Below are 27,500 nucleotides of genomic sequence, written 5' to 3'. Positions count from 1 at the left end.
GCACCATCCAAACTCTTACCGACGAAAGTTTTGGCGAGACGAAGCTGTCCGGTTTACATTGTAGCAACTGAATCGCGACGCTGATGTCGGTCTTGTAGCGATCCTGTAATACAGTAAAAAAGAGGGAGAAATAGAAAGAAAGAGAAGGATAGAATGTGTGTGTGTGTGTGTGTGTGTGTGTGTGTGTGTGTGTGTTGTGTGCAGAATGAAAAGTGGGAGTCGTAGTAGTCTTCTGGTGGAAGGCAGGAAGTTGCCTGAAGTTCTTGCTCGAGACACTTTTATCGTCCAACCCCAGCTGCTTGGCCTCGGGATTTCTCTCCCACCAGGTCCCCAGGCTATGTGTGTGGTGCTCAATCAACCACATTTCCGGATGCAGACGCCGCGAAAGTGAAGGAAGTGGAAATAATAATAAAAACAAGATTGATCCATTGCCAGACGTCATCCTAGTAGTCCGTAGCTCGTACACTCTAATAGGAACAGAAGGAGGGTGGCGGTAGGTCGACACGTCAATCTACCCGGCCCGGCTTCGACATCATCCCCTCGCGGTGCAGGCCATCATCATCTCTAATTTATTTTCCCGCTCGTAAACCCACACACACACACACACACACACACACACACAGAGTGCTTTCACAAACAATTTTCCTTTCGCGCTGTCTGACATGTGAGAGCCGCCACGTGGCGCAAGGGGTGCTGTGTGCGCGAAAGCATGTGTCCGAGTGTATGAAGAGTCCGAAGGGGCTCGCAAATTGAGATATACATTTTTTAATTCCAACTTGATGGCCATCTTCTTCATCTCGCACGCTCACATACAGCAGCGAGGCCCCTCGTAGAAGGTTCTACCGAGGGTGGTGGTGGCGTTATTGAAGGGGCTTGGAGATAGAGAGTCAGGCGAATAAGAGAATGAAAGGACCTTCGGGGCTCCACGGCCCATCCGCTGATAGCAACGGAATCGGATGGCGAAGGGCAAAGGAGGCCGAGAAATTCCTTCTTCTTCGTCTTTGTCGTGGCCCACTCGGATGGGAGAGAAAGGAAGATTAATGGAAAAATATTCCTCCGGCAATTCGTTCCCTACTCCGGGAGTTGGTGGCCTACCGGGGGGGGAGGAGGATGTAGCCCGCCAGCAAGTCGTCAGCGAGCGCAATAGGAAATGTAATTATGTCCGTGTATATGTTGGCGTTGTCGCTGTCGCTGGTGTGGGAGTAGAGAGCCCTGACCCTGTAGGGGTATATGATTACATGCCGATTGGGTGAGCATTAGAAGGATCAGGTTGTGAGTGGCCACATCATAAACATCATGCTACCTCCTGATGAATGGCACATCAATTCGGAATTGAACTATTCCTATTCGTCCCTAGAATGGGCTTATGATGAAGCTTAATCTTGATATCAAGCACTCCAGCTCTCGAGTTGATTCAAACAAGTGCTTCTCGATGTTTGAATGATGTTTAAAGGCGACACTTTGACCATTGTTTGAAGCATTTGTCCACGGGATCCACGGCAGGGATATAAATGGTTTCACTGGAAAGCTGATTTTCTCTCGAGCACGTGCCGCGGAGAAGCATCCCGGGAAGCGACTCAACACAATCAGCCGGATTAGAAGCGCACGATTTCCGTTCCGATGTTTTGTCCGTGTGATCTGAACCGTGAGCCACTGCTGTGTAAATCTAATCTAAGATGTAACACTTTCACCTGGGAGTTAATTATTTAGCGACAATTTTGCTCCTCATTATGATTCGAGGGAATCCTCGGTCGCACCGGAACATCAGCGCCTCGAGCCCTCGGGTGATAGAGCTCGGTTGCGTTCAAAGAAAGAAAGAAGAAGCTCTTCGGCAGTAGCAGCAGTTACTGGGAAATGTATAAAGAGAGTACTACCACCACCAAAGAGGTTACAGGTTATACATTATTCAGGCAAAACAGCGTGCCTACCGTCCTCACAGTACACAGCTTATCGCGGTATCGCGCTTCCAGAAACGCTTATTACACCGACGGGACTCGACCGTTGGGCTTTATCTTCGACTGCGGCGGCGGCGGAAGAGATGCGTGTTCAGCAACACGTGCCACCGGTTAAAGGGGTAATTCGGGCATTCCCTTCCCAGAGGCATACGCAGGCGATAGAGACCGACATAATCCACCGGCAATGGCAGCGGCTTATCAAATCATGCACCGAAGCCGAGAGCACTTCTAGCTGTTTCTTCGATCTACTTGAACATTGGAACCGTCCTCGTCCTTTCCTAATCGGCTACGCGTCCAATCAGATGGACTTAGACGGAAGTTTGCATGTGCTTGAAACGTCAAGCGTGCGTATCCAAACCGTTCCATTAGGACGTTGTAGAAGGATTATCTGCTGAAGGTCCTTGAAACGAAGCAACGTCGTCCTTCTTTCTTGTGACTCATCGTTCTTCTCCCCTTTTTTGGACGGACCATGGCGTGGTTCCCGATAGTCTCTCCCTCTCTTCAGTCTCATGTCGGCCGCGCGATTGTTTTACTTCCGGAGAATTGATGCAGAAGCTAGATAACGGAGTAACGAGAGATTGCGACGAGACTTCTTTGAAGCGAAAAATGTTCTGTTGCATCATATCATCATAGCACCTTGGCGTAACTAGCACAATCCCTTGCTAGGGATCATAGCAACGGTAGAAAATATAATGCGCTGCATAACCTTGTGCCAAGCCAGATTGTAATGGTACTTTTGAATAAAAAAAAAAACCGGGAGCACTAGGCAAAGTAAAATACATTCAAATATAAATTGTGTTCGTGAACTTTACCCAGAACCAGTTTGAGGGTAGACTTTAATGGAAACCAGATAGATTCATTTTATTGATTGTTTGTGCGATTCATCGTTACCGATTCTTGCTGGTTGCCGGGTAGAGAGCATTGCAAAGTGTGTTTAACGACCAAATGTACTTAAACATTGTATTTGGACACCATTATGGCAGCATCATCCAGCGGCTTAAAAGCCACCACCCCCGATCCCCTGGTTCCCGGGTCCCTCGGTATTCTAGGTCAAGAGGATTACAACGATGATTCACGTTTTTTGGGGGCCCACGTTCGGCGGCGATGCGGAGATCGATGTTTTACAAAGTCGACATTATACGGCTCCACTGTCGTCCTGAGAACTTTTGACGGATGGTTCTTGCTATCGGCTGCTGGTCAGGACTAGAGCCAGGGCCAGAGCCAAATGGGGGTTCCTTTAGAAATCCAGCTAGTGTACCCTCGGATTTACGCTGCACGCGCGATTCAAACGCGCCTGAAAGAAAAACTCGTGGCCCGGAAATTACTTTTCCCCTTTGCGAATGGGCATTCTGCTGTGTCATTCAGAATGGCGTTTATTACTTTTTGTTACTTCGTTCAGATTCGTCGTTTGAGGGGGGAACTGAACGGCGCTATCTCGCACCAATATGTTCTGACACTCGCGTCTGTTATCGGACCGTCTGTTGAAGGTAACAGGCATCATCATGTGTTGCGCAGCAGCAGAATTAACACACACGCACACCAGGACCAGGACACGCCATCCAGGTGCAGATGGAATGGAAGGAACAAATATAGGAATTTCGGCACGTTCGTCAAAAAAGGCATCCCGGCATCACTCGCTCGCTGGCTGGCAATGATTTCCGATTGTTTTCCGTGCGTGCGGTCCCAATTTTCCGGCCCACTGGAGCACACTGGTTTGACGACACTTATTCCGCTTCGCTAAGCCCTAGCCTCCACTGTGCTAAGCGGAATGGCCCTGGGTTTATCCCACTGGATTGAACGACGTTAACAAGCGCCCGAACAAGAAGAAGAAGAAGAAGTAGGTGCCAGGACACGGTAGCGAATGTCTATTGACCACAGGATGTTGGGGTTGTAATCCCACTGGGAGGGGTCGAACCGAACCGATGTTTGACCGATTTTGACCGATTTGGGTCCGACCCGCCTCGCGCCGGGACTTTGACGCCACCTTTTGACGATGGTGCGACAGTTTGTTTGACAAGATCATGGGACTCACAAACCGAACGCAAATTTCGAGAAAAATAAAATAGAACTCTCGGAACCGTCCGTATCGGCTCGGTTGGCGGGGTATGAACGATTTGTTTTAGTTCAATAAGTCCATTTTCAGAGGGTTTTCGATGGAACCCTACGCGTCACATCGCATTCCAATTCAAGGACTCAGCAGAGAGAGAAAGAGAGAGAAAGAGAGAAAGAGAAAGAGAGAGAGAGAAGGGCCAGCGAATGAAAAGAAAATCCAATGATCAAACGAGCGCAGCGGCCATTGGGGAAATGTGCTGCGAATGGCCAAAGGCGAATGGCGGCATGGTATAGAAATCCATCAAATTCTTCTGGTCTCTACCGGGTCTGCAATCAAACGCAAAAGGTTCGATCGATAAGCTATATATTATCGATAGTATCCCCAACCAGACCGCCAACAGGTTGAACACAATGCCATTCATCGAACGACCAGCGAACGACTACCGTCTGCAATCAAGCACCATGGTTGGCACCAATCTTTGTTTCAATCGCCTATTCCTCGTTCTAAGGAGATGCCAGGCTCCAATGCGGGACAAAGAGTGAGGGTTATCTCATTATTCGAGTTCGCAACATCGAAACATGGCCCCCAGGATGGCGCTTGTTAGGAACTTAGGATGCCAGAGCTACAAGAGGCGGCGATTGGAACAATTAAAAATCAGGTCATGGCTTACGCCACACACCCGGACACGCACACGCGTACTCGTTGCAGCAACATGAGTCATCAGTAGCAACAGCAACAAGAGTACTGGTCGGTCGTTGCGGCATGTTTTTTGCAAAGCGAACAACGACGACGACGACGACGACGGGCGGGCGCGCCAGGACGGAGCCGAAAAGAATCGAGCAACGTTGGGCTTCAAATCTAGAATTTCAATGTTCAATTAGAGGGCACCCGGGCAGGCGGGATAGGCCGCCTCATCTGATAATCGAATCATGTGCTCGGTCTCGTCGACCTCGTTGAATGGATTCTATTTTCGTTCGTTCGTTCGTTCGTTCATTCGTTCGGAAATGCAAAATGCAAAAGAGTGAAACGCGGGGAAACGGATATACTTACAATCTCTCGTTTGAGGCTCTGGATGTTGTAGTTGGCCTGGGCGAGCCGTACACTGAGGGTGGCCACATCGGTGGTGAGCTGCGCCCTTTCACCCGAGTTCCGATCGACCAACTTTAGCAGCTTGTCCTCGAGGTTTTGATTGAGCTTCTGGACGCGCTTGTGCGACTCGTACAACCGTTCGTACTTGTCCTGCCAGGCGATGATGCTGTCCTCGAGCTCCACCTGGCGGTCACTCTCCTGCAGGCAGGCACTCTCCATGGCCAACAGTTGCGAGTGCTTGCTGGCTAGTGCACTCTTCAGCACCTCGATCTCGGCCGCCAGCTGCACCTCACACTCCTGCTGCTGTTGGTGCTGCGAAAGGAGAAAAGCGAAACAGAAACGGGTGAGATATCACATCATCGGGAAAGGACATTTTATTGTTGTCCTAGGTCTTCAGCGCCAGACCCTGAGACGAGCGATCACAATTGAATCGAGCGAAAAGGGCGAACTCGGCCCCTTTCCGCTAAGTAATGAGTCAGAAAAACGAGGGAAAATCCTGTGAGTGAAAAGCGGAAAAACGTGGCCCTTTCAAGCGTCAGTCCGGGGACACTTTTCTCGAGAGCTGGAGCTCTCCCCGTTTGTGCCGGTCTCGGTTCCATTGTTCCGGACGACGAGGTCGACAGTCGGGGGGCTTTTCCAATGATTGTCGATCTGGAAAATGTGGCAACGGAGTTCTGCCTTCGGTATTGTATTTTCATTCGCAAAAATAACAAAACCTTCCCGAGAACTGCGACAATTGGCGAGGAAGGGGACTCTATGTATCTCTGATCATCCATAAATGCCACACCGCCACCAGATATATGCACGGAACACAGTGTTCGCCACGGATGACTACGGATGAAAAAGGATCTGATGTCTCATCACCTCGATGGAAAAGCTCGATGTAAAAATCCAAACAAATGGCAAACGATGCAGCGACAACCACACGGAACCATAACCAACCAACCAACCACACTGCCACATGCACATGTGGACACCAAAGATCCTTCAGAGAGCTGGGATCCGCGAATTTCATCTGCGAGGCGGCGCTCCTGGTTTTGTATTTGCTTTTGCTCTCTCGCCTTGTTCCGGGCCAGCAGCTTTTGAGTGATTCGGTTTTTCCAGGCAAGGCAAATACGTGAAAAAACAATCGCTCAAAACGTGCACAACACAGCGCCGTCTGATAGAACGAACGAAGGAACGAACGTCATGGAGACACCGACCACCGCTGGAGCTCTGACTGATTGGACGTGTTCCTTGGCAGGAGTCCGTGTCTACCGATTCCGTTCACAGATGCCACGAAGCTGGCGCGGAATGAGAAAATGTCAGATAGGATTTTGTGTAAATTTTGGAAAACAGGAAAAATTGGAAAACATCACCAAACGCTTGGCAATCTCTTCGCACAAATTGAAAACGTATCCTATCACGAGAACATGGATTCTGTTGGCCTCGCAGCTCATAGCACCCGGAAAGCGCACCTACCTTAATGTAACATTAAACAACTTGAAACTGCTGTAACTAAACGCAACTCTTTCACAAAACTCTCGCGAGAGACGGTTCGGTACGGCCTCGGGGCGCAGTCTGGCACCGTGTGGCATGGCAGATAAGGCCCGCGAATGAACAAAGCGCCTCCACCACTATAGGAAAGACGCCAACCAACACAGAAAATAGCGGCGTCGTGGCGCACACAACATGCACACACACACATACATACATACACGGTGGTAATCAGCTCGAGCGTCTTTGAAATTTTATTTATTACAGTTTAATCTAGCGCAAAAGCGGTTCTCCCTTTGGTTGTCCTGCTCTTAGCAGCAGCTGTCTGTAATCTTGCTGCTCGCTAGGCCACGCGGATGCTGTACTACGGTGGACGCGAACCGCGGCTGGCATGTAACAGGCAGCACACAGAGAGCCGCGAGGTTGTCACGGAAAACTGAAGCCGGCTGATAAGCTAGCACCGTTGATAGCGTTGCGACGGGACGACGATAGAGACGCGGATGTAGATCAAAACGCAGATGACACACTCTTGGGGAAGGGGTTTTGTGGTAATCTGATGGATAGTTTACCACTGCCAGCAGTACGAGCATCAACATGACAACCTCGGGGCGTAAGGTTTGCGGTTGACCGGCGTTTCACGTGGCTCGATGTGCGATGCCGGTTGCCAAATGATGGAGATTGGTTGGCCTGCTCCAGGACTTGTGGTTGCCGCCGCCATCGAGTTGACGTGGTAGTTGACATGGTAGACGCCTGGCAACGTTCCAATGGTTACTGATGCGCGCCTGCTCGTCTCTTTCGGCAGCGCATAATCTCATTAAAAACCATAGCAACTCAACGTATGCGCGCCATGCCATGCCACTGCGATTGAACGGTACAGTAATTCAATTCCTTTGCACCCATCATCAGACATTACCGGGAGACCAGAACCAGACTCCCAAAGGGGACGCCCCATCATCGGTCCCGTCATCATCATCATTCCGTAGTAGCATCATAAATGAATGAGGAAATCTTTCGAAAGCAGTTTACGTGTTCGGTTAGGGTACGATAATGAAGGCCGGCACGAATCTTCAGTATCCGGATTCGTTTGTGCTGATGGAAAACCCTTTTTTGGGCTACGCCGCGGGCTTCGTACGCATCCTCGGTTGGTGAGCGGATAATTGAATTTTCCCATTTACCATCGCGGAAGTAGCACGCGAGACAGTCCTGGGGAAATGACTGATGGTTAACTGATGGATGGACCGGGGAAGGGGGAAAGGCGGGGGGGGGGGGTACCTGTTGCAAATTAAAACCGCCCCGACCGCGCCATTCCCGCATTCGGGATCACTAATCCTGTTTAGAGCGGGCAGCTTCCGGTCAGAGGTATGGGAGAGGTCTACCTCTCACCGACAATCAATTACTACTATTATGGCCGGGTATCGGTGGCCACCCGGTGGAATTAATTAAAAAATAAAATTACAGTGATACCCCGGGACCATCATCGCGTGCCTCTTGCTGCTCGTCGCCTTGACGTCATTTGTGGGGGGCTCAACTCAACACTCACACACACACTGCACCAGCCTCACATGTTCCAGCAACAACACGAACACTGCATCGCATCCGTTTGGCAAACGCAAACAATGGCAGCAGTAGCAGACCGTTGTTGGGGTGCAGGGAATCTGCCCCTTTTAATCCGTTACCACGTAAATCTGCATCTAGGACGTAAAGGGACTCGGGGTAGGCATGGGCTCGCTATCGCATCGCCTACTGCGAGCCCCAATGGTAGTTACATTAACGTAATCACATTGCACTTTGGTGGTCTACCCTTCGACATCGATTTACGTCACCTTCTTCTCCCCCGGGGGCCGGAGCAAAGCAGAGTAGAGATTGCAGGGATCGACGGGATTAAATGCAATCTACTTGCCGAAGGGTAATGTCTCCTTTGCTACACACAACAACACACTGTTAAGCTCTAGTTTGTCCCCTGCATTATTCAGATGACAAATGGATTTCTAACGGATCGCCAAAAACCAGCGACTTAAAGGGGACACGTCTAGCGATGTGGTACTTGAGTTGTGTGGCTCGTGGAAGCATTCAATTCCATTGTCACCCGGTTCGAAAATGGTTTCCTTTTGGAAGTGAGAAGTTTTTTAAATAGAAAATTAAAGCCCGGAAGAAATTATAAAACATTTAAAGAATTTCATCATGAGCAGCAGAAGCACCAGGCACCCCTGCTGCCATTCCCGTGTAGCTGAGGTTCAGTCAAGTGAATCCGGATTCGATACGGTTCGGTTCGTCCGTGGTGGGGCTCGTGCACATAAGGGAGGGGAGGGGGTGCCTCCCTCCCTGCCTGCCTGCCTGCTTGCCCACCTGACACATCACATAGGAACAAAGAAATAGAATCCAAACCAGGGAGGGGAGAATTGGCAACGCCGGAGGGTCAATATTTATCGCTCATCGCAGTGAGGGGTGGCCTCAAATCCGACAGACGAGGGAAACATTGACACGACAGCTCCTGCTGGTGGTGCGCGCAGTCCTATCGGTGTTTCTACTTCCTGCCGTATTCTCGTTATTGTGGTCGCCGCTGCCCAGAATATCCTGCAACTGCGCTACCCTCGTTTACCCTCACCATGATCACTAAGATTTTTCGCTTTTCATCGCATCGCACACACACCCCGAAGAGGGTCCTTGCTACTATGCAACAAGGAAAACGCAAACACTTGGCAACAGTAGTAGTAGGCCGTGCGTAGCTGTCATTTTCGGTGGAAAATTCGTTTGTTTTGGGATGCACGAGTTCACGAGAGATGGAAATCTCTGGACCATTCGATTGCACTTGAGAGATTGCCCTTCACACGACAGTCCCGGTGCTTTGCCGGAGAGCGCTGATAAGATGTCCTTTAAATGGCGAATTGCGGAAAGTGTCCTTTTATTACTGCAGCGCATTTTTTTTTTGGCAAACACAAACACATCGTCCTCGTTTATACACACGCCACACACACGGAACACGCGCGCACACATACACACGCGCGGGGATTCATTTCCACGACCACCCGCTCCTGGAGTTGGGTGGGTTGGGGGGCGAGGGAGCGTTTGGAAAACTCATAACGGGAAGTCAAAAGGACACACAGCACCGCAGGACAGGAGGAGCGCCGTGTGTGTTCGGGAACTTTCACGCCCAACAATTACACGGAGTCGGAGAGATGGAGTAGTGTACCTGCTGCTGCTGCGGCTGCTGCTGCTCGCTGGTGGACGACATTTTGGTGGCACCCAATTTTCCCAATATTTTCCTCCGTCCGGCACTGGCGCCTCCACTAGCAGCTCACACACTTGGTCAAACACCACACTTTGCTGCTGCTTGCATCATCGGGGTCGGCAGCAAAACAACAGTCGACCGACCTGACACCTAACTGAGCTGGTCTACCCTTCGACATGATACAACTACGGCACGATACGAGACAGCAGCAGGAGAAGATGTACAGGGTTGATGTGGCGCGGCCGCTACCGCTGGAGGCGCGTGCGTGGAAAAGACGTATATTCATCCTTTCGTTCATGCGATTTCATGCGAGAGTTGTTCATTGTTCCGACGTCGGCGTCGGCGTCGGTGATGAACTCCGCGTGTTTCCGGTGCCGGAAAGAGATCCTTTTCGATCACAGAACTGTCTCTCGATTGGAAAAAAAAATTCTGACTCTACATGGCAAATTAACATTACTAATGCACTATTTATCGTTATATTGTTATACTGGTCTCTCGGTTTTGTTCCATGTGCGAGCTCGTAGAATCAAAAGCTGTTTAATTAAAATTAGTTTCAAGAAGGAATCATGCATGGCCAACTTGGAGCAAATGGTAGATCAAAAGAAGATGTGATAGAAGAGACGAACAGTACAGAACCCATGGGCGATCGATTGGGACCCATGGGAATTTGGAGCAAATGGTGGATCAAAAGAAGATGTGACCATGACGACCACCTCCGACCCACCGACGATGGCCAAAGTATGACCAGACAGCAATTTTTCGTTGTTCCTGGGCCTTTTTGGGGATCTTGCTGCAGCTCCCCCAACTCCCCCCACCCCCTGGGATGGCCAGATGGTCAAAAAAAATTAAAAATATAGCCAGAAGATGGCCAAATGAACCAAGTATCCCTCTTCTGCTTTCGCACCAATGCGTGAGCGAGAGAGCGCTTCTAGCAAATTATTTCTTGTAAAACATTTCAAGCAAACCATTAGCTTCGTGCATTACACCGGTAGATGGCGCTAAGCTCTGTTCGTGGACCCCTCACCCACCCGTCAACAACCATCCTAAACACGTGGTGCACGCACGTGCGTTTTTAAATTTTTCCCGTTTTCCAAGACCGTTACTCGACGGATCGGACGGATGTTTTGAACTCCTAATCTTTATACTAAACTAGGGAACACTAAACTAGCAACAGATGGTTTTAACTCAATCTAAATCCATATGAAAGTTATCCAACTTCAGTAAACCTTCGGTAAACGCTCTCGCCGAGAGAGATGATTTAGCCAAAACCCTAACGCAAAAAAAAAACCTTTTTCACGTTTACTACACTCGTCTTTATTTTCATCCTTGGTCGCGCTCTAGCCATTTCCAAATTTCTTAGCCTAAATCTTATCAAACTAAAACGTGAGAAGAGGGTGCCAGTTGTCGAACCGACAAGGATGTAAAACCGCAAGAAAAACCAAATCAATACTCAAATGATCGATAACAACACAGCAGCACACCGTGATGGGAGGGCCGGTGAAGAAAATAAATAATAAATATTATAAATATACTAACCGAACGATCGGATTGTACACCAGGAGGAGGAGGAATAAAACGGGAGAATAGTGAAAAGGGACAAACTATCGCGGAGCGGCTTCTTGCGACCTCGCCACCAACAAACCGGGGGCCCATCATCGTCTCGATGATGCGCAATCGTCTTATGATTTCGGATAGTAATTTACTCCACAATTTCCGATCAGGTAACCGAATAGCGGAAACCGGAAATGAAGACCACACGGATGAGCGAACGCACCGTATCAACCGCGGCCATCATCTCGTCTCGTGCTCGTTCGGGGCACTGTTTCCGGTTTCTGGTCGGGTAGGGTGCTGGGAGGGCTGCCTTCGTCATTATACGTTCTTGCCGGACGATGAGCATTCACCGTAAGATCGAATTTCAAGATCTGCAAATGGGGATTGGAAAGGAGTTAGGGTATCGGCGGTTGTCGTCGCGGTAGCGTCGCGGACTTACCATCTTTGCCGCATGTCCGGGCACACCGTAGCTTGCCACGGTTGGTGTACGTCTGGCCATCGGTTCCGCAGACGGGCTCGTTCGCTTGTGCCACCGTATTCCGGATGCAGCGTCGTTCGCAGTTATTCTGGATCTGTTTCGGAGTACGAGTGGGTTGCTGGTTGTTACTCACGGTGCTATTGTTGCCGCTCGAGACCACATCACCATCGATACGATCCTGGGCCTTGGATTCTTGTGTTTTGGTGTCCTTCGCAGCCGGAGTAGTGGTAGAGGTACTGCTGCTGCTGCTGCTGCTGCTGGTGGTGACCGAGGTGTGCTTGACTTGAATCGCGGCCGATCCGGCATGCTGACTGTCCTGTTCCGGCTCGTTTGTGTGCTCGACCACGGGCTTAATGTCCTGGTTACGACGCCCAAACTTCCAGTAACTTTGAGCTGGACCGGAGTGCATGTGGTGCACAGGATGATGCACCGGATGGTGTACCGGATGGTGCACGTGATGTGGTTGGCTCTGGTGCAGTGTTTGAGCCGTCGGCATAGACACGAGGACCGCTGGAGCATGTGGCTGATGTAGGGCTTGAGGTTGCGGAAGTGGCAGATACTGAGGAGCAGCATAAGCCTGTGGCTCCGGCAGATGATGATGAACCGGATGCTGATGCTGGTGATGTTGTTCCGTGGTTTCGTTCTGCGTACCATGATACTCGGTCACCACGTTCTTGTGATTACCTCCCTTACCACCGGGAAACTCGAAGTACTTCTGGATGAAGACATGTGGCTGATGATGCTGCTTCTGGTACTTTTGCTTAATGTGCGAGCTGTAGGTCTTGTGGATCGGCTTCTCACCGTGCTGGCCCGTGGTCGGTACCTCGTGGATCGTTTGCTTCTGCACAACAAACTCGATATGATCTCCGCTGCTAGTGGTGGCACTGGCCGATCCAGTTCCGGATCCCGCTCCAGGCTGCACATTACTGTACGAAGTAGCTTGCGAGTGGCTGTGATGCTGTGGCTGCTGCTGCTGTTGCTGATGTTGTTGGTACTGTTGTTGCTGCTGAGGACTGGCCGATTGTGGGATCGCTTCCTCCTTCGGGAAATAGTAGCTCAAGTGCGTCTGCACATTGCCCTGCTGTTGCGGTTGGCTGAAGCCGCTCGGATGCTGAAGGCCTTGTTCCTGCTCAGCGTTGATGGTTTTAGGGTGGTAGAAATTGGTCGTGACCGACGACAGTTGAGGCTTCTTCTGTTGCTCGTGGCCATGATGATGGTACACGGGTTTGCTGTACTTCGGAGGTTCGTTCTGGCTTCCGACGTAGCTTGTGGCACCGCCGTGGTGATGCAGATGAGCCTGATGAGGAGCTTCCTGGGGTGATTTGAGCGGGATCGCGTTCACTTTGTAGTGGCTGACCTCCTCCTGCTGTTGCACCTTGAAGTTGAAGCTCGCCGGCAACTGTTCCGGCTTGACGAAGGCTGGCTTCTCCTGTACCAGAGGGGAAAAGGAAGGCTGTGGTTGACCAAGTTTCAGTAGCTGATCTTCGGAATTTACGGCCGGTACGTAGTTCGGTGGCGGCGGTGACGGCAGTGACTGGGCCGGGATCGCTTCGGTCGGTTTGTGCGACGAGATCGAGAGCAGCTGGCTCGGCTTGAGTGGCGTCTTATCGCCGAACGACAGATGGTACTCCTCCTTCGTCTTCTGCGGTGCAACGATGTGATGGATGTCCGAGGGTTTGAACTGCGGCGACGGTATGAAATGGTTCGGCACCGGGCTATGCTTCGAGAAGCCCTTCAGCATACCCTCCAGACTGAGGATGGGCAGCATGTGCTCCAACGTGAACATCTCACCATCGCTCGTATGAAGCTCTACGACAAGACAAATGAGGAATAAAAGCAATGGAATGGATCAGTAGATCTCGGATCGATCGATCTCGAGGGGTCCCTGTCCGGCTTACCAGGGTAAGTGCCATACGTCGCGACGCCACCCGAGGCGATCTTCACGGTTGGTTCCTTGAAGTAGATCTTTCGGCGCTTCTCCACCGGGCGGATGATCAGCAGCGGAATTTCGCCGTTCGATCGCTTCGGTTTGCGAATCTTCTTAAACTCCGTCACCGTCGACGCACTGGCCACACTGTCTGCCAGCTTGGCCGCACCCACCGAGGACGATTTGTGAGTCGCTTTCGTCAACTTGTCCGCCGCCAGAACGAGTGGCACTGTGGAAGTGTATTGGGAAACCGGGCACCAGGGATTAGGCATCAGGGCTGGCATGCATGGCAGGCAGCTTTCCTCGACAAGCTTTCACCAAAAATAATGGACCAATCGGTTGAAATCGAAATCGGGAAACCCCAATCGATCGATAATGCACACGCGGATCACGTTAGGGTGATGGGTCGGAAGGAATGGAAAGCAGATGGATTCATCATTATTGTAATTGCGCATACGGCGGTGCCGAATTGGCACCTTACCATTTGCCCATTCCGTGCCATCGCGATCGCTCGGGTTATTTGGGCGGGTGGGGAAGTTGATTGCAAAAACGAACGAACCAACGAAACTTACTCCACTTAATTCACTGTGCGAAGTGTCTAAAGTGCTATCATCTTGTGCAGCAAAAGGATCCGATTTCTTATCTGGCGGGACAACACATTGCGATCAGCACAAACTGTGACGTGCCTCAAGAGATCTCTTCATTTCAATGTGCTTAAATCCATAGCGATTAAGGGGGTTTGCAGATTTTTCTGTGTCAATGATTGCTATGATTTTGCTAGTAAAGGTTTGTTTCGATGCCACTAGCGAAGTGCTCGTGATAACCACGTTTTGAGGCCAAGGTTGTAGAAACATGTTTTTGCTATCCCTGGAGTGTCACCGAGATCAGATTTTTAAATCGCTCAACATGAGCATCGCTTACCTGCCACTAGCAGAACGACCAACAGCGTCTTCATGGCTGCCACCTTCTTTTGTAGTTGCCACACTTTACACTTCTGCCAGAGTCGTACGGACTCGATTTGATTGTCCTCCTTCACTACCTCAAGTGTTCACACTTTGCGTTGGACGAGTAAATTTCTTTTCCCGCTTCTTCCAGCAGCAACACCGGACGTCACACTTTATTTCCGATTCCTCTTAACTTCGACGAACCGCACTGGCTGTAGCGGGTATTTAAGGGTCCTTTGTTTAAAAAAAAAACCTGCCTTAAACACTAGCACACTAGAAGCAAATAGTCTCCAAGGCAACTCCAGTAAATCACCAAAAAACCACAAGTCTCCTGGGATCTCCAAAATCCAGCGCACCACTGACTTCGATTGGTTTGGGTTTTCCGCAATTTCCACTCCAGGGAGCTACCGTTCCGGGCAAGCTCTGAACACCGAATAAGCCAACGGGCTCGAGTTGATCAAAGATTTTGAGGCTTTACACTCTGGCTGCTGGCGGCCGCCCAGCCGTCGTTTGGGATCCATTCGTATTTTCTCCACTTTTCCTTCCACCGGACCAACGGACCGGCTTTTCGGTGGTGTTTTGACGAGGTGTGCCCCCTGCTTTACGATCGGTGGTTGGTTTGTTGGTGTGACGGTGAGGTACACACACACGCATGTTGTGCGATCTCGCTTCCTCCCTCCACCCCTTCGGCTTGCTGCCTTCGTTCGAAGATCATCTCTTTTCTCTCGACACCATTCGATGCGATCGTTAGAAGGTGGGGGGTGTGTTTTTCGTTTGCTTTTCTTCCCAGCTTTTGCGGGAGCTCGCTTTTCCCCGCCGTCCTCATCAACATCGTCGAGATCTTTCGGTTGGGATGATGCGAGATCGATGTGTTAAGGCGTAAAGACCGAAGTTCTGTTCTGAGTTCGATTGCTCGGTGTTAATGGGATGCCAAAATATGATTTGGATCTGGAGGTTCCATTTCCCAATTAAACTGTGGGACTTTCTCGTGGTACTTTCATACGATCGCTGCAAGTGCATCTCGATCACGAGTTGGATAAGGATCCATTTCAGTTTATCTTGCAACAGATCTTTCTCGCTGGTTGGACAAATCCATTTGCAGAAACCGCGAGTACGTTATCTCGTCCGGTCTCATGTTTATTTGACAATTTTTCAGCTGCTTCTGCTGGGAGCGAAAAGTGACAAGTGTTTCCTCAGAGTCTGTGGCTTGCACACTACATTCGAGGACTGGACGTATATCTTGGGCTTGGCATGATTGACGTGCTGACCAGCAACTGCATGTCCAATAACAAGAAAAAGACGGTACCGGAACCGGAGAAGCATCAAAGCATTACCACCGACACGCCCGTCAAGCCAAGTGCTGCTCGTCCAGTTAGTTATGAAACCCCATTTTTGTGTTCATTTTTCAGCATCCCAAATCGGCCATTGGCCACCCGGGCGGGATGATGGGATTCGATGCGGCGAAGCAGAGCTTTTCCATCCAATTTCCTTCGACTTTTAACGTGCGTGTGTGTGCGGTCCCGGGTGTAGTGGGTTGTGAGTGAAGGCGAGACTTTTAAACGTGCGTTAATTGTTCCGCAGCAGCTTTTCTGCCATCCGGCCATTTTCCGTTTAATGGGCTCCAGTTTTTGGGGTCCCGGAGCCTCGGGAGCCCCCGGATGTTCCGGAGCCAGAGCCGGAGCATGCTGCGGGCGCTGGCGAGCTGGGGTGGTGGAAACGAAATTAATTGAAATTGAAAATGCGAGAAAAACATTACACTCGACGGCGGACTCGCTACGCCACGTTTTGCGCACGGCACGGCGTTGTCGTCCTCTCCCCGTCTTTTCCTTGATGCGCACATCAGCACATGTGTGGCCAGCAGCAGCAGCAGCATCTGTGGCGAGCAGTCACTGGGCAGGTGCATTATCGAAATTAAATTTGGGGTCAGCGAGCGCGCGCGCGCTCGTGCGTTTGTCCGCTCCCGCGATCACTTTCTCTGTGAGTGTGTGCCTTACATTTACGATGACGATCACGGATGAGGCTACTGCCACTGCTACTGATGCTGCTGCTGCTGCTGCTGATGATGATGATGATGATGGAGGAAAGTGCCCTTGCACGACGGTTACGGTGTTTGGTGCTTGGTAGCCTGGTGTGTTTCGGGTTTCGGTTTGAGCTAATTATGATTCGAAGAAAGACACAAACCAACGCAAACGCCTTATGGCCCCGGTGCACTTTCCTTGACCCCTCGAGGTCTCCGCCGGATAAAAAGGAAAACTCCGACCGCATGCAATTGATTCTGAGATCATAAGGCGTGCCGCGTGAATCACGCGTGTGCCCCTCGAAAGCGTGGCTCTCGGAATTCGGATTCGTATGAAGATGTTTCCGGATTAATTGTTGCAATTCTTGTTGCTGGCACCGTTAATTGGGAAACCGTCTGGCGTCGCTCTGGCCTGTGCTGCCGTCTGGGGCCGTTGGCCTATCATTTGCTTAACGAAAGAAACGTTTTTGCCAAAATGCGTACCAGACGAGGTGTGTGTGTGTGTGTGAGCGCTTTCGTTTTCACCAGCATCAGCGGCAGCGGCAGCGGCAGGTGAGACGCGATTCAACCCAATTGGTGCCATCGATTCCTCATCACTTTCTAGCTGGCGATCGCTCTCGCGTTTGGAGAAAGATCGCGTCGACTGGTCGAGGGCCCCCTCAGGATGAAGGAATCCAATTGGAAGCATAAACAAAACGGGCGTTCAAATGGCGCTCAAAACACGAAAAAAAAAACACTTGACGACGAATTTGAATTTCGATGGACGCCATGATGATGGATGCTTCCACCCTTCCGATACAGAGCGTTCCATCAATCTCGCTGAACAGGGAGCTCGAGTGGAGTGTGGTGTGGCTGCCGGAATGCCGAAGGCCATGCCCTCTCGGCGAGGGTCTTTATCTTCATTCAAACGCAACGGCGGACGGCCATCGGCGTGAGATCGTGATCGCGAAGATGTTTCGCATTGATGACCTCCTCTCAATTTATTTTGCGTATTTGCAATCATTTCTCCTCGTCTCGCCGGTGACCATCATGCGCGAAAGCGTGTAAAGACCTGCCCGAAAGAAGCCAGCCCGATTGATGCTGCGATGTGCTTCGTCTTTATTCCTTGCGAAAAAAAAAATGGTAGCGGAAGACACACCACACGGGGGCCACAACGAAGTAGCCACAACGGAGTGTATGTGGCCGACAGATAGATAGATAGATAGAGAGAGAGGGAGAGCAGCGGAAGAAAAGGCGAAAGAAAAGCGATTTGGCCCAATTACAGTGACATGATTTTTATGTGCCTCAGTCTCGGCCCCGGGCCCCGGCGCTGGCTGGCTTGATGATGGGTCATGGCGCGATGGTCAGGTCGATTGCTACCGGGGTTTACCACTCGACGCGGGCGTGGTAGTGATGGCCGGCGCCAAAGTTCACCGGCCCTCGATCGTTAGCTTCCATTTTCCCGGCGTCCCGAAACGAACTGTAACCGACTCTCTACACGGGCGCGAGAAAGCTGAAAATGAGATGAGAATGAAAAAGGCGAGAATGTCAAATCCCATACATTTGTGACAGCCTACTTGTATCTTTACATTTCCATTTGTATGGGATTTGACATTCTCGCCTTTTTCATTCTCATCTCATTTTCAGCTTTCTCGCGCCCGTGTAGAGAGTCGGTAATGTGGAATGTTTCCATTTCTTGCGGGGCGCCACCGGATGCCAGCGGCAGCTCGTCTCGTTGCTCGTGCGTCTTGTCACTCTGGTTCAGCTGGCGTGCCTGCTGTATGACCTCGTTTCAGGATCAGTCGTCAGTTCGAAGATCTATGCTCCCAGAGAACACACACACTCACACATACACTAGTCATTGATAACGAGCTTGCAAACGCCCCCAGGGAGGTGGTAGTGGTGGTGGAATGAAACGCATGGCTAGTAATGAGCAGGGCACTTTGGTGTGGAGCAGATTCGTATCGGTTGGAGCAGTTAATGTCGAACACTTTTACACGCGCTTACGCTACTACAAAACGGACCGATCCGGGGAGGTAGATGTTCTCTGGAGCGGAAACTCGAGACTATCTCCAAACGGGCGGCTAGCTCGATCTCGGAACCGATCGAGCGGTCTCGTTGCGCAACAAAATACCGATGGTGGGAGGGGAGGAAGGGAAGGGGGGGGGAGTTGTTTCCCTTTTTACGTTTACCCATTTCTTCCTTGTTTTTCTTTTTCCGGCTGTGGCGCTTATTAATGGCCGCAATTAGTCGACAAACACCGTCACCATGGTGCAGGTTACGCAAATCGCCGGCGGAAGGCGTGTGTGTGTGTGTGTGTGCCACGCGGATATCGTGATCCGCGCAGGATTGCCACCGCGTCGTCGTCGTCGTCATCGTCACCGATGCGGATGAAAATTGGAATTTCCCTCCTCATTAGGCCCCTTTGGACCTTCTTTCGGATGCGCCCTTTTTCTTGAGGAAAACTCGTGTTTATGCTACGTCCATATTCGTGGGGGGGTATATATTTAGAAATAAATTAGAAATCTTCACGCCCGCCCGCCCACATTTTGTAAAACCCTAAAAAGGGGGTAGGTGAGTGGTTGGGTTGGCCGCGCATCGCGTCATTGATTTTCCCAGCGTGAAGCGTGGCGTTTCCGTGGCTTTTCCGTCGGCATCGCCAACTGATGCTGCTCCTACTGCTGCTGCTGGCAAAATGTTGACTTTTTGTCTAACAGATACCCGATTTCCTGATTAATACTCCTGTGTAAAGGCGATGGAAAGAGAGAAAGAGAGAGAGAGAGAGAGAGAGAGAGAGAGAGAGAAAAAGAGAGAAAGAGAGAGAGAGAGAGAAAGAGGGGAAAAAAAGGAAAATTAAGGTAAATTATGCTGGCGTGTGTATGTGTGTGTGTGAGTGGATCGTTAGCGAGATTATTAATTTATTCGCAGCTCAATAGGCTATGAAATATCATCCAGGTAGGCCCGGATGTGCCCCCGGTTTGTAGCAATCGACGTAGTGGCGAGATCCATTATGGCGCCTCAGACCTCGCAGTTAAATCGTGAAATTGAATTGCTGCTGCGCTCGGAATCGCAAATCTGTATGTTCGGTAGTTGTTGGACATTAAGGTCCATCCACGAGGTCGTCAACCATTGATTTGAAAGCTAAACTTGGGGATTGGACCTAAACTATGGACTCACGATGGCTGCGTAGGTCGTTTTTTTTTAAGGCGCAAGTCCTTAACCTACGAACCTTTGGATTAGGTTGGTTTTAGAAAGTGGCCGCAATACTTACGGGGACTAGCGCCGCACCGGTTGGCGCACTCCAGTTTGTACTCGTTGTGGTAGGTAGTATGGTCGGTGCCACACACCGGATTGTACTGGGACAGGGTCAAACAGCCGGACATGCAGTTGTAGAATGCTCGCGACCTGGTGGCCGGTCGCGACGCTTCCGTTCCTTCCGTCGGTCTGCTGGTGGTCGTTTCCTTCGCCGGCTCATACGGTAACACCGTGTTAGTGGCGATCGCCTGCTGCCGGTTTCCGGCTCCCGGATGCTGCAGCCGTACTGCGGGATTTTGGTGGGGTAGCGAGTTAATAAGTGTTCCTAATCCGCTTGGAGCGCTGGGCCTCATTTCAGGGGCAGCATTACCGCGTTACCTACCGAACTTCTTGAAGGTGGTCGGTGTTCGATGAAGCCACGGGCTTTGCCGTCTGAATCGCTGCAGTCCGCCGGCCACGGAATTGGCATCACTCGGTAGTACGGCAAGGGCCAGCAGCAGCCAAATGGCTGCAAAAGAGAAATGGACAACGGGGAGCCGTGATGAAGGAGGGTGTGGAGGATGTGAAGAGCTTAAAACACAAGCCAACAACGGCAGCGGCAGCAGCGGCGGTGGCGGCGGCGCCGGAATTAGTACGAGCTCCAGATCGCCGAAACCGTTAGACTCCCGTTGGACTTTAGGGCCCCTGCTCGAAAGGGTGGGAGTTATTGCATCAATCCGGGCGCCTAGTAAAGTTCAATCATGGTGGGCTAGGTCGGCCATTAGGCCATTATTAGGTCCGGCAGTTAACGAAATAATCATCCAGGTGGCGAGAGAGAAGAGAAGAGAAGGAATCACCGTCTCGGGATCGGATTGCAGTAGTGCGAATTGGCTTGAAAATCAATCGCAGGCGCCCTTCCTCCCTCCGCCGGAGGAGGGGGTTGGCATGTTTCCGGTGACCTCCACCGACTAACACAGAAAGAAATGGAATCCCAAATCCGGTTAAGATGGCGTTTATGGCATGACGGAGTTAGCCGTGGCTGTGAGAACGCGGCCCGAGGCCATTGACTCCATGGGTTGTGTTCCTTGAACTTGAACAGCGCGCTGGTTTGGGGCTTTGGGAGTGGTTTGCATCATTAATGCACGCTCTCGTCTGTTTCGCAGCGCCACTAATTGGAATGACCGGCAGGTGTATGGCAGTGACACTGGGTCCGAGCCGGGCGATTACTTAACCAGAGTTGAGTTTGTTTGGAACCAGATTTGATTGTTTTGGTCTTTTTCGTCGCTTGCATAACGGAGTTGGACGTATTCCGATTTAGTACCTCTTCAAAAATAGTATCTACCAGGAAGCCCTGAACTGATTAAAAGCAGCAGCAGCAGCAGCAGTTGAACACATCAAACCTGCACTTTAAACAACGTGATGTTGCCATTGAAGGTAAAGAGAGAAAATCCGCTGCACTTCAAACAAATGCCCCAACCACCCCTTTTCCTCCCCCCGGTGTGGCGGCTATCCAAGCAAGCTACTCACACAACAGGTTGAACGTTGCAAAAGTGTGGCGGTGGCGGTGGTGGCGGCGCCCCGCCGTGTGGTCTCGAGACCGCTATCCAACGGAGACGCCCGCACTCTGGCTATTCAATTAGCCTCGAATCAAAAGCAGATCACGTTCGGTAATTATTTGCCAGCGATTACCACGGGTAGGATGTCCATTTGGCTGCAAATCTACCATGAACCATCAACCACCACCCCACCGTAAGCTCCATTTACTTTCTTCTCATTCTCTCTCTCTCTCTTTCTCTCTCTCTCTCTCTCTCTCTCTCTCATTCTATCCCTCTTTCTCTCCACCTGTCCTTCTCTTTCTCGGGATGATGTGCAGGTTGGACGATTCTCCCGGAAAACTGCAGAAATGTTTGCTTTCCTCGAGTTCGGAATCAGATTCTTCTCGGCTTCTTCAGACGAGAGGCGAGCTACTAGGAGTCACTAGGCACCAAGACACACGCAGATACGTGCAATTCGTGGTTAGAGCCCCGCTCGTACCCCGCATCAGCTCGCGCTTCGCAAGGTCACTGACCATTACGCGTCGCGTCGATCAGTCACGGTAATTTCGTGAGATTCATTGAGGAAAAACCCCCGTCGCAGCGTACAACCGGAAGCACCATGTTGCAGTGCCACCACTTGAGGTCACCATAAACAGATAATGGCGGTTCCTCCTCCCTCCCACCGTCGGTCTGTTGGCACGTTCATTAGCAGACGCATCGCGCGTCATGGCGCGCCAGAAGGTTTTCCATTTCCATATAGCCTCGACCGGCCGGCCACACGGTTCGCCTGGCGTTCGCTTGACCGTGATTTCGATTGGCAATCAAACACACACACATGGTTGGAGGGAAAATCGCGGTTGGAAAATTAAAATCCTTCGTCTGCCTTAACGCGTTGATCACGTTCGTTTGAAGGGCTTCAGCAAACAGAGTCGATTGACCCGTCGCTTGACGGCGAGTTTCGATTGCTTTAAACTGCTCAATTAGTAACCCAAAACATGGCACACGAGTTCTCGCTCACGTGTGGCCATGCCAGAGAGAACGCTTTGTTTTGGAAAATGGATCGAAACGAACGGGGGCCATTAACTGAAGCACGATCGCACTCTCGGGCGTGTAAACGGTGTACACTTCCTGGGCTGCACCTGGGTACTTGGGTTGCATACTTACCGGCCACTAAGACACCGAGAACCAGAACACTGTTGCTACTGTTACGTGCCATTGTTGGAATTGAATCTCAAACACAACGAGGTACAAGACGCGACAGACGGTGAGAGATCGTTCGTTCGTTCGTTCGATCGATCGCCGGCTAGCCGTTACTAAAACGCGATTCAGTCACGCCACGCCAGTAGTTCCGGTTGTGCGGTTACAACAGCAACAGTTCTTTGTAGACGGCCAAGTTCTCGACTGACCGACCAACCGACCGTCCGAGACACGAGCTGCTCGTCCGGAGCTAACGAAGAATCGACGCTAACTGAACGCTTAACCGCAATGCCACCTTCCGTGGAGGATCGTCAGCTAGCTCCGGAGCCTTCCTTCTGCAGCCAACCACCAGTCGGCCACCGCGATGGCCATGGTCAAGGCTGCGCGGGGTGGGGGGTCGGCAGGTTGGCTTGGTTTATGGTCTCTTCAAAGCGACAGCAGGGGGAGGGGTAGATGAGATTTTTGATCGCACGATTGATCGTGTCTCCAAATGCTTTTCGACGACAGTCGATCCACTTTCTATGGTTCTCGCTTTTTGGCCGGCGGTCCGTGTAACTGACCAGCCCCTCGCTTAAAGCGTTTTTGTTTGTCTCAATTTTGCATATCGCCCACAGCGCCGCTATCTAACCAGTTGAACAGGTTGTCAATTTTTGGGGAATCAGGTTTTCAGTCACCGGGGAATCGGGACCGAAGTAAAGGCCACTCGGGAGGTGAGGGGGGAGGGGAGGGTGAGCTTTCTTTGTCCCTGAGCTGGGTCAACAATGAACGTGTTGCCATGCCAGCGACGCCGACGACGACGACGACGGTCTTGGTAGTGGGCCGTAACTGAATAAAACGAGCTGAACTAAATAAAAAACCGCAGAAGATAAATGATGATTGGTGAGTTCTTGAGCTCAGCTGATGGACTGGACTGCTTAGAAGGAACATTCTGGATACGCGATTGCGCGCGGCTCTTGATGACCGCTAATACCGGATTTTAGGGTCGAAGTCGCGCTCGTTACTAAGGTCCAAAGGTTCTAAGCGTGGGTTCTTTGGAAGCAGAATCCGAAGGGCAGAGCGAGTGAATGCCATAACCGTGCCTTCAAACACCGTGCTATCTGCTATCAACTTCCCACGAATCTCTTAAGCGTATGAAGCGTATGTGTGTGAGAATTTCGGGAGAAAAAAATGTCAAAGGGAGACAGTAATGGGTCCGTACGTCTTAAAATGCCAGAAAATCGTAAACCACACACACGAGTTGTGTGAGTTATGGAACCACAAGAGGAGCAGCAGCTGCCGTTTGCCAGCATCGAACCTGGTCGTCGTCGTCGTCGTACCGGTCGAATGCGCACTTTATCGAGCATTCCCATTCGCTAGTTCTTCATTTCGACAGCTCCAGCCAGGCGTGAAGCGATGAAGAAGCGACGAGATGAGGTGCGGATGATTCCTTTCCTTACGTCTCCGAAGAAGTTCCCGAGGTGGAGTATAATATCGCAATTTATATTCGCTCTACGACGTAATGATGTAAATGTCGTACCTTCTCACTAACTCCTGGATAGAGCCGGATGGAGCCCGGTGCGAGGGGGGAAAGGTGTCCCTTTCTTGGCCCTATAGCCAGTAAATAAATAATGTCAGACGGAATCGTCTCAGACGCGCGCGCGCGCCAGAAGATGTCGAGAAGGTAAAGGGCCGCGAGAGTCCCGAGACTTGCACGCGCTCTAGTGAAAGTTGGCCCTGGCCAGAGGCTGCAGAGAACGCCCTGAGGCACCCCAACCCTGTTCGGGCGTTGGGTTGGGAAACTTTCCGAGAAACACACCCAACACACCGGCATCATTATTGGAGGGAGGATGGGGGGGGGGGGTCGCTTCGAGCTTCCTATCCTTCCAACCGGCGCTCTGCTTCTAATTGCATATTTAGCAGACAGTTCAAGGTCGTCTATCGTGGCTGCCGTCCGCTGTGCTCGTCTGCCAGAGATTAAACTGGTTAAAGATTAACTCGGTACGATCAAAATGGTGAGTCTGATGGCGATAACTGCGGTGTCTGCGGCTGCGGTGTGGTGGCCGCTTCGGTTTGTTGTCCTTTCGAGACAGCTCACCGGCGTTGTAATCATCTTCTTTACAACTTTGTTGTTGTTGTTTGGTGGTAGTTGGTGCATCTACCCGCAACGGTCGTCAGGAGTGAGTTCCATCAAAAGTTGAATCGACATTTCCAGCAAAAGCTACGCCTTTTGAATGAATCAAGAAGCAGCAGCAGAAGGAGAAGAAGGGGAAGAAGAAATAGTGTCCTTTCTGGCCTCATGTTCTTCGTCCTCTTTTGTTAGACAAATTGAAATAGCAGCAGTTTGGTTAGCAGGCCATGCTTCAGGCCATCATCCCGTTGCGTGGCGATGGAGCATGGCATCCATCGATCGATGCTGCCGGCAATATGCAAAACTCATCTTCCATCCTCAACTCCCATCGGAGCACCCTTCTTTTTCGCACGGAATGCAGAGAGGGAGAGGATTTTAAAAGATTACTTGTGCGATTCGGAGACCAATATTCGAGCTACCAAAACATCTGTTGAGCAGGAAAATTGGAAAATCTTTGTTGCTACCAGTCCCGTACCCCCTTCCTCACCGTGTCACTCACACGCCACTTCTCGGTCTTAAGTCGAGCTGTCGTTGTTGTCTGCTGATGCCATTCGCCATTCCGCCTTCTGCTAGGATCCGCTCGCAACCCGCTCAGGTTCGTCTCGAGCATCACGACCGGCATGACGTTTATTTATCTCCAATTGTTTGATTGTCTTTTGGGAGCTCGAGCAGCTCGGAAACCGCCTTCCTTCCCGCCGTGGGTACGAGAGGATTGATCGCGACTAGACTATCGCTACGGAATGAATGCCATGCGTCTGGCGTCAGAGACGTGGGTTGCGAGGCGACGAGACGAGATTCCAAGGAAAGCGACTCCGATCCGAACACGATTGATACAGAAAATGAAAACGCTAAGCGGTATTGGAAGCAACCAGACACACCGGGCTGACCCGGGGGGGTGGGAAATCACGACCCTCCCCAGCGACGCAGGTGGGGTATGGGAACTCCTGCCGTGCTCGGTCGTCGCGTTCAAGGTTTTGTCTGAACCCCGCGCAGCCGGTACCGTACTGGAAATGACGGAAACATGCCGAGCATGCTAAACGTGTAACGGCAGCTAATGGATTGTTTTAATCAAATTCGCTCGGAATGGCAAATGCTGGCGTGCCGAGCTGGACCAGGCCAGGTCGTCACGTGGCCAGCACCGTCTGCTGTCGTCTACCTGAGGATGCCATGCCACGATAAAGGAAATTAACTTTCGACCTCCCCTCTGCTTCCCGGTGGAGGCGTTGGCCGCATCCTCCGGACGATTATTGTGATTATGTAAATTCGGGTTGATTGTGGAGCTTTTAACGGTCGCAAGGAGTGTGTCAGGATCGCGGAAAGGGGAACGGGGAGGATTGTTAGACTAAACCTGGTGGGGTGCTAAAATGATGGACAGATTTATCCCGGTTCGGTTCGTCGCATGTTGCATTCCGAACTCTGGAAGTGATAAATGTATTTGTAATAAAATGTACTCAAATCTTTATATACCTACATGTTTTGAGTATACTACAAGACACTAGATTTAATTAGTTTTGTGATGCTTTAGTAATGCCGATTGAGAATCGATGTTTTTGGAATCGAATTCGAAAATCGATGCTTTTTGTCCGCGGGTATGTAGCTATACGCCTAAAATGCTGCAATAATAGTTGTTTATTGCTGCGTATCAGGCGTTTATCTACATATTCGTGGACAAAAATCTTCGATTTTCGATTTCCAAAAACATCGATTTTCAAAAGGCTTTACTTACGCTTCACAGAGCGTAAGATACACAGAATAAAATCTAGAGTTTTGTAATATGCTAATAAAGGAGCAAATCATATTGGATTGATAAGTATTCTGGAAGGATTTTATGGAAATACATTCTACCATTTGTTGAAGTGCAGTGATTGCCTAACAACTTTGTTCAGAAAATAAGCCAAATTCGGCTAAACTATTTATGTAATTTCTCGATAGAGTGCACATCCCGGCGGGATGTGATCGTTAGTTAGCGAAAGGTACAGTTACAGCCATCACCAGCCTTTGGGATTTGTCTACCAGTTTTGGCTCCCGATCCAAACCAAATAATTAAATGCATTGTGTTGAGCTCCAAATAAAATGCCAATCTCAATCAGTTTGTAAAGTGAATTAAGATGATGTACTGCAGTATGCATTCAGTTACCAATTACCATTGGCATAACATTTAGTGTACGATTTAACTCCCAGGTGTTCCCGTTACGTTCCGGTAGCTGTGCCTTCTTCACGATAAACTGGTCACAAAAATGCGTCCTACACACGATAAATTGCTCCATTACGCCCACGAGGAGGGTAGAGAAACCGAATCCGGGGGTCAAAATCCGGTACGATAGCGCCGCGACGACGAATGGAGTTGCTCTGAACTTGTCCCGCTCGAGTAACAATTCATCCTCTTACGCACATTGTGAGTTTGCAGAAATTGTAAAAGCGAGAAACGAAACCAAAACATCGAAAACGGCCGCATGTTGGTCTGTGGCCCGGTACCGCGTTACTGGTACCGATGGTACTTCTCGAGGGCCATGGCGTGGCGTGAGCGTGGGTAGCACAAACCTCCGATACCCGCCAGACGGAAACAATAACAAACAATATCAATAATGCTTTATGTTGGATCCTGAAGCTCTAAGCTCGAAGCTGGTGTCTGCCGGTGGATATTCGGAATGGCGTCAAGCCGTCTACCCCGTCGTCATGCCGGTAAATGGTGCGGGGTGACCTACGCAAACCTACGCAATTTGTTCGGT

The 27,500-nt window shown here is 50.7% G+C and overlaps 2 protein-coding genes across 2 annotated transcripts in view; both read right to left on the bottom strand.

Moving 5' to 3' along the window:
- The window catches only part of LOC125956886 (tight junction-associated protein 1-like), a 12,891-nt gene extending 2,932 nt beyond the window's left edge, over positions 1–9,959 (bottom strand). Inside the window, exons 1-3 of the mRNA XM_049689157.1 lie at positions 9,764–9,959; positions 5,059–5,409; positions 20–103 (exon numbers count right to left, since the gene is read on the bottom strand). Of these exons, the coding sequence (XP_049545114.1) occupies positions 20–103; positions 5,059–5,409; positions 9,764–9,805 (477 nt within the window). The 5' untranslated portion in view covers positions 9,806–9,959. The remainder of the gene's footprint in view (positions 1–19; positions 104–5,058; positions 5,410–9,763) is intronic.
- Positions 9,960–19,209: 9,250 nt separating this feature from the next.
- On the bottom strand, positions 19,210–22,901 carry LOC125956895 (uncharacterized). The gene is made up of 4 exons (XM_049689168.1): positions 22,632–22,901; positions 20,336–20,461; positions 19,970–20,239; positions 19,210–19,440 (listed from the first exon to the last, which is right to left on the bottom strand). The coding sequence occupies exons 1-4, from the start codon at positions 22,681–22,683 to the stop codon at positions 19,409–19,411; spliced, it is 480 nt and encodes a 159-aa protein (XP_049545125.1). The 5' UTR covers positions 22,684–22,901; the 3' UTR covers positions 19,210–19,408.
- Positions 22,902–27,500: the final 4,599 nt, after the last annotated feature.

The sequence above is a fragment of the Anopheles darlingi genome, chromosome 3 (genome assembly GCF_943734745.1).
Source record: "Anopheles darlingi chromosome 3, idAnoDarlMG_H_01, whole genome shotgun sequence".
Taxonomy (NCBI): domain Eukaryota; kingdom Metazoa; phylum Arthropoda; class Insecta; order Diptera; family Culicidae; genus Anopheles; species Anopheles darlingi.
The sequence above is the reverse complement of the archived record's forward strand: the minus strand, read 5'-3'. Positions and strand labels throughout refer to the sequence as shown.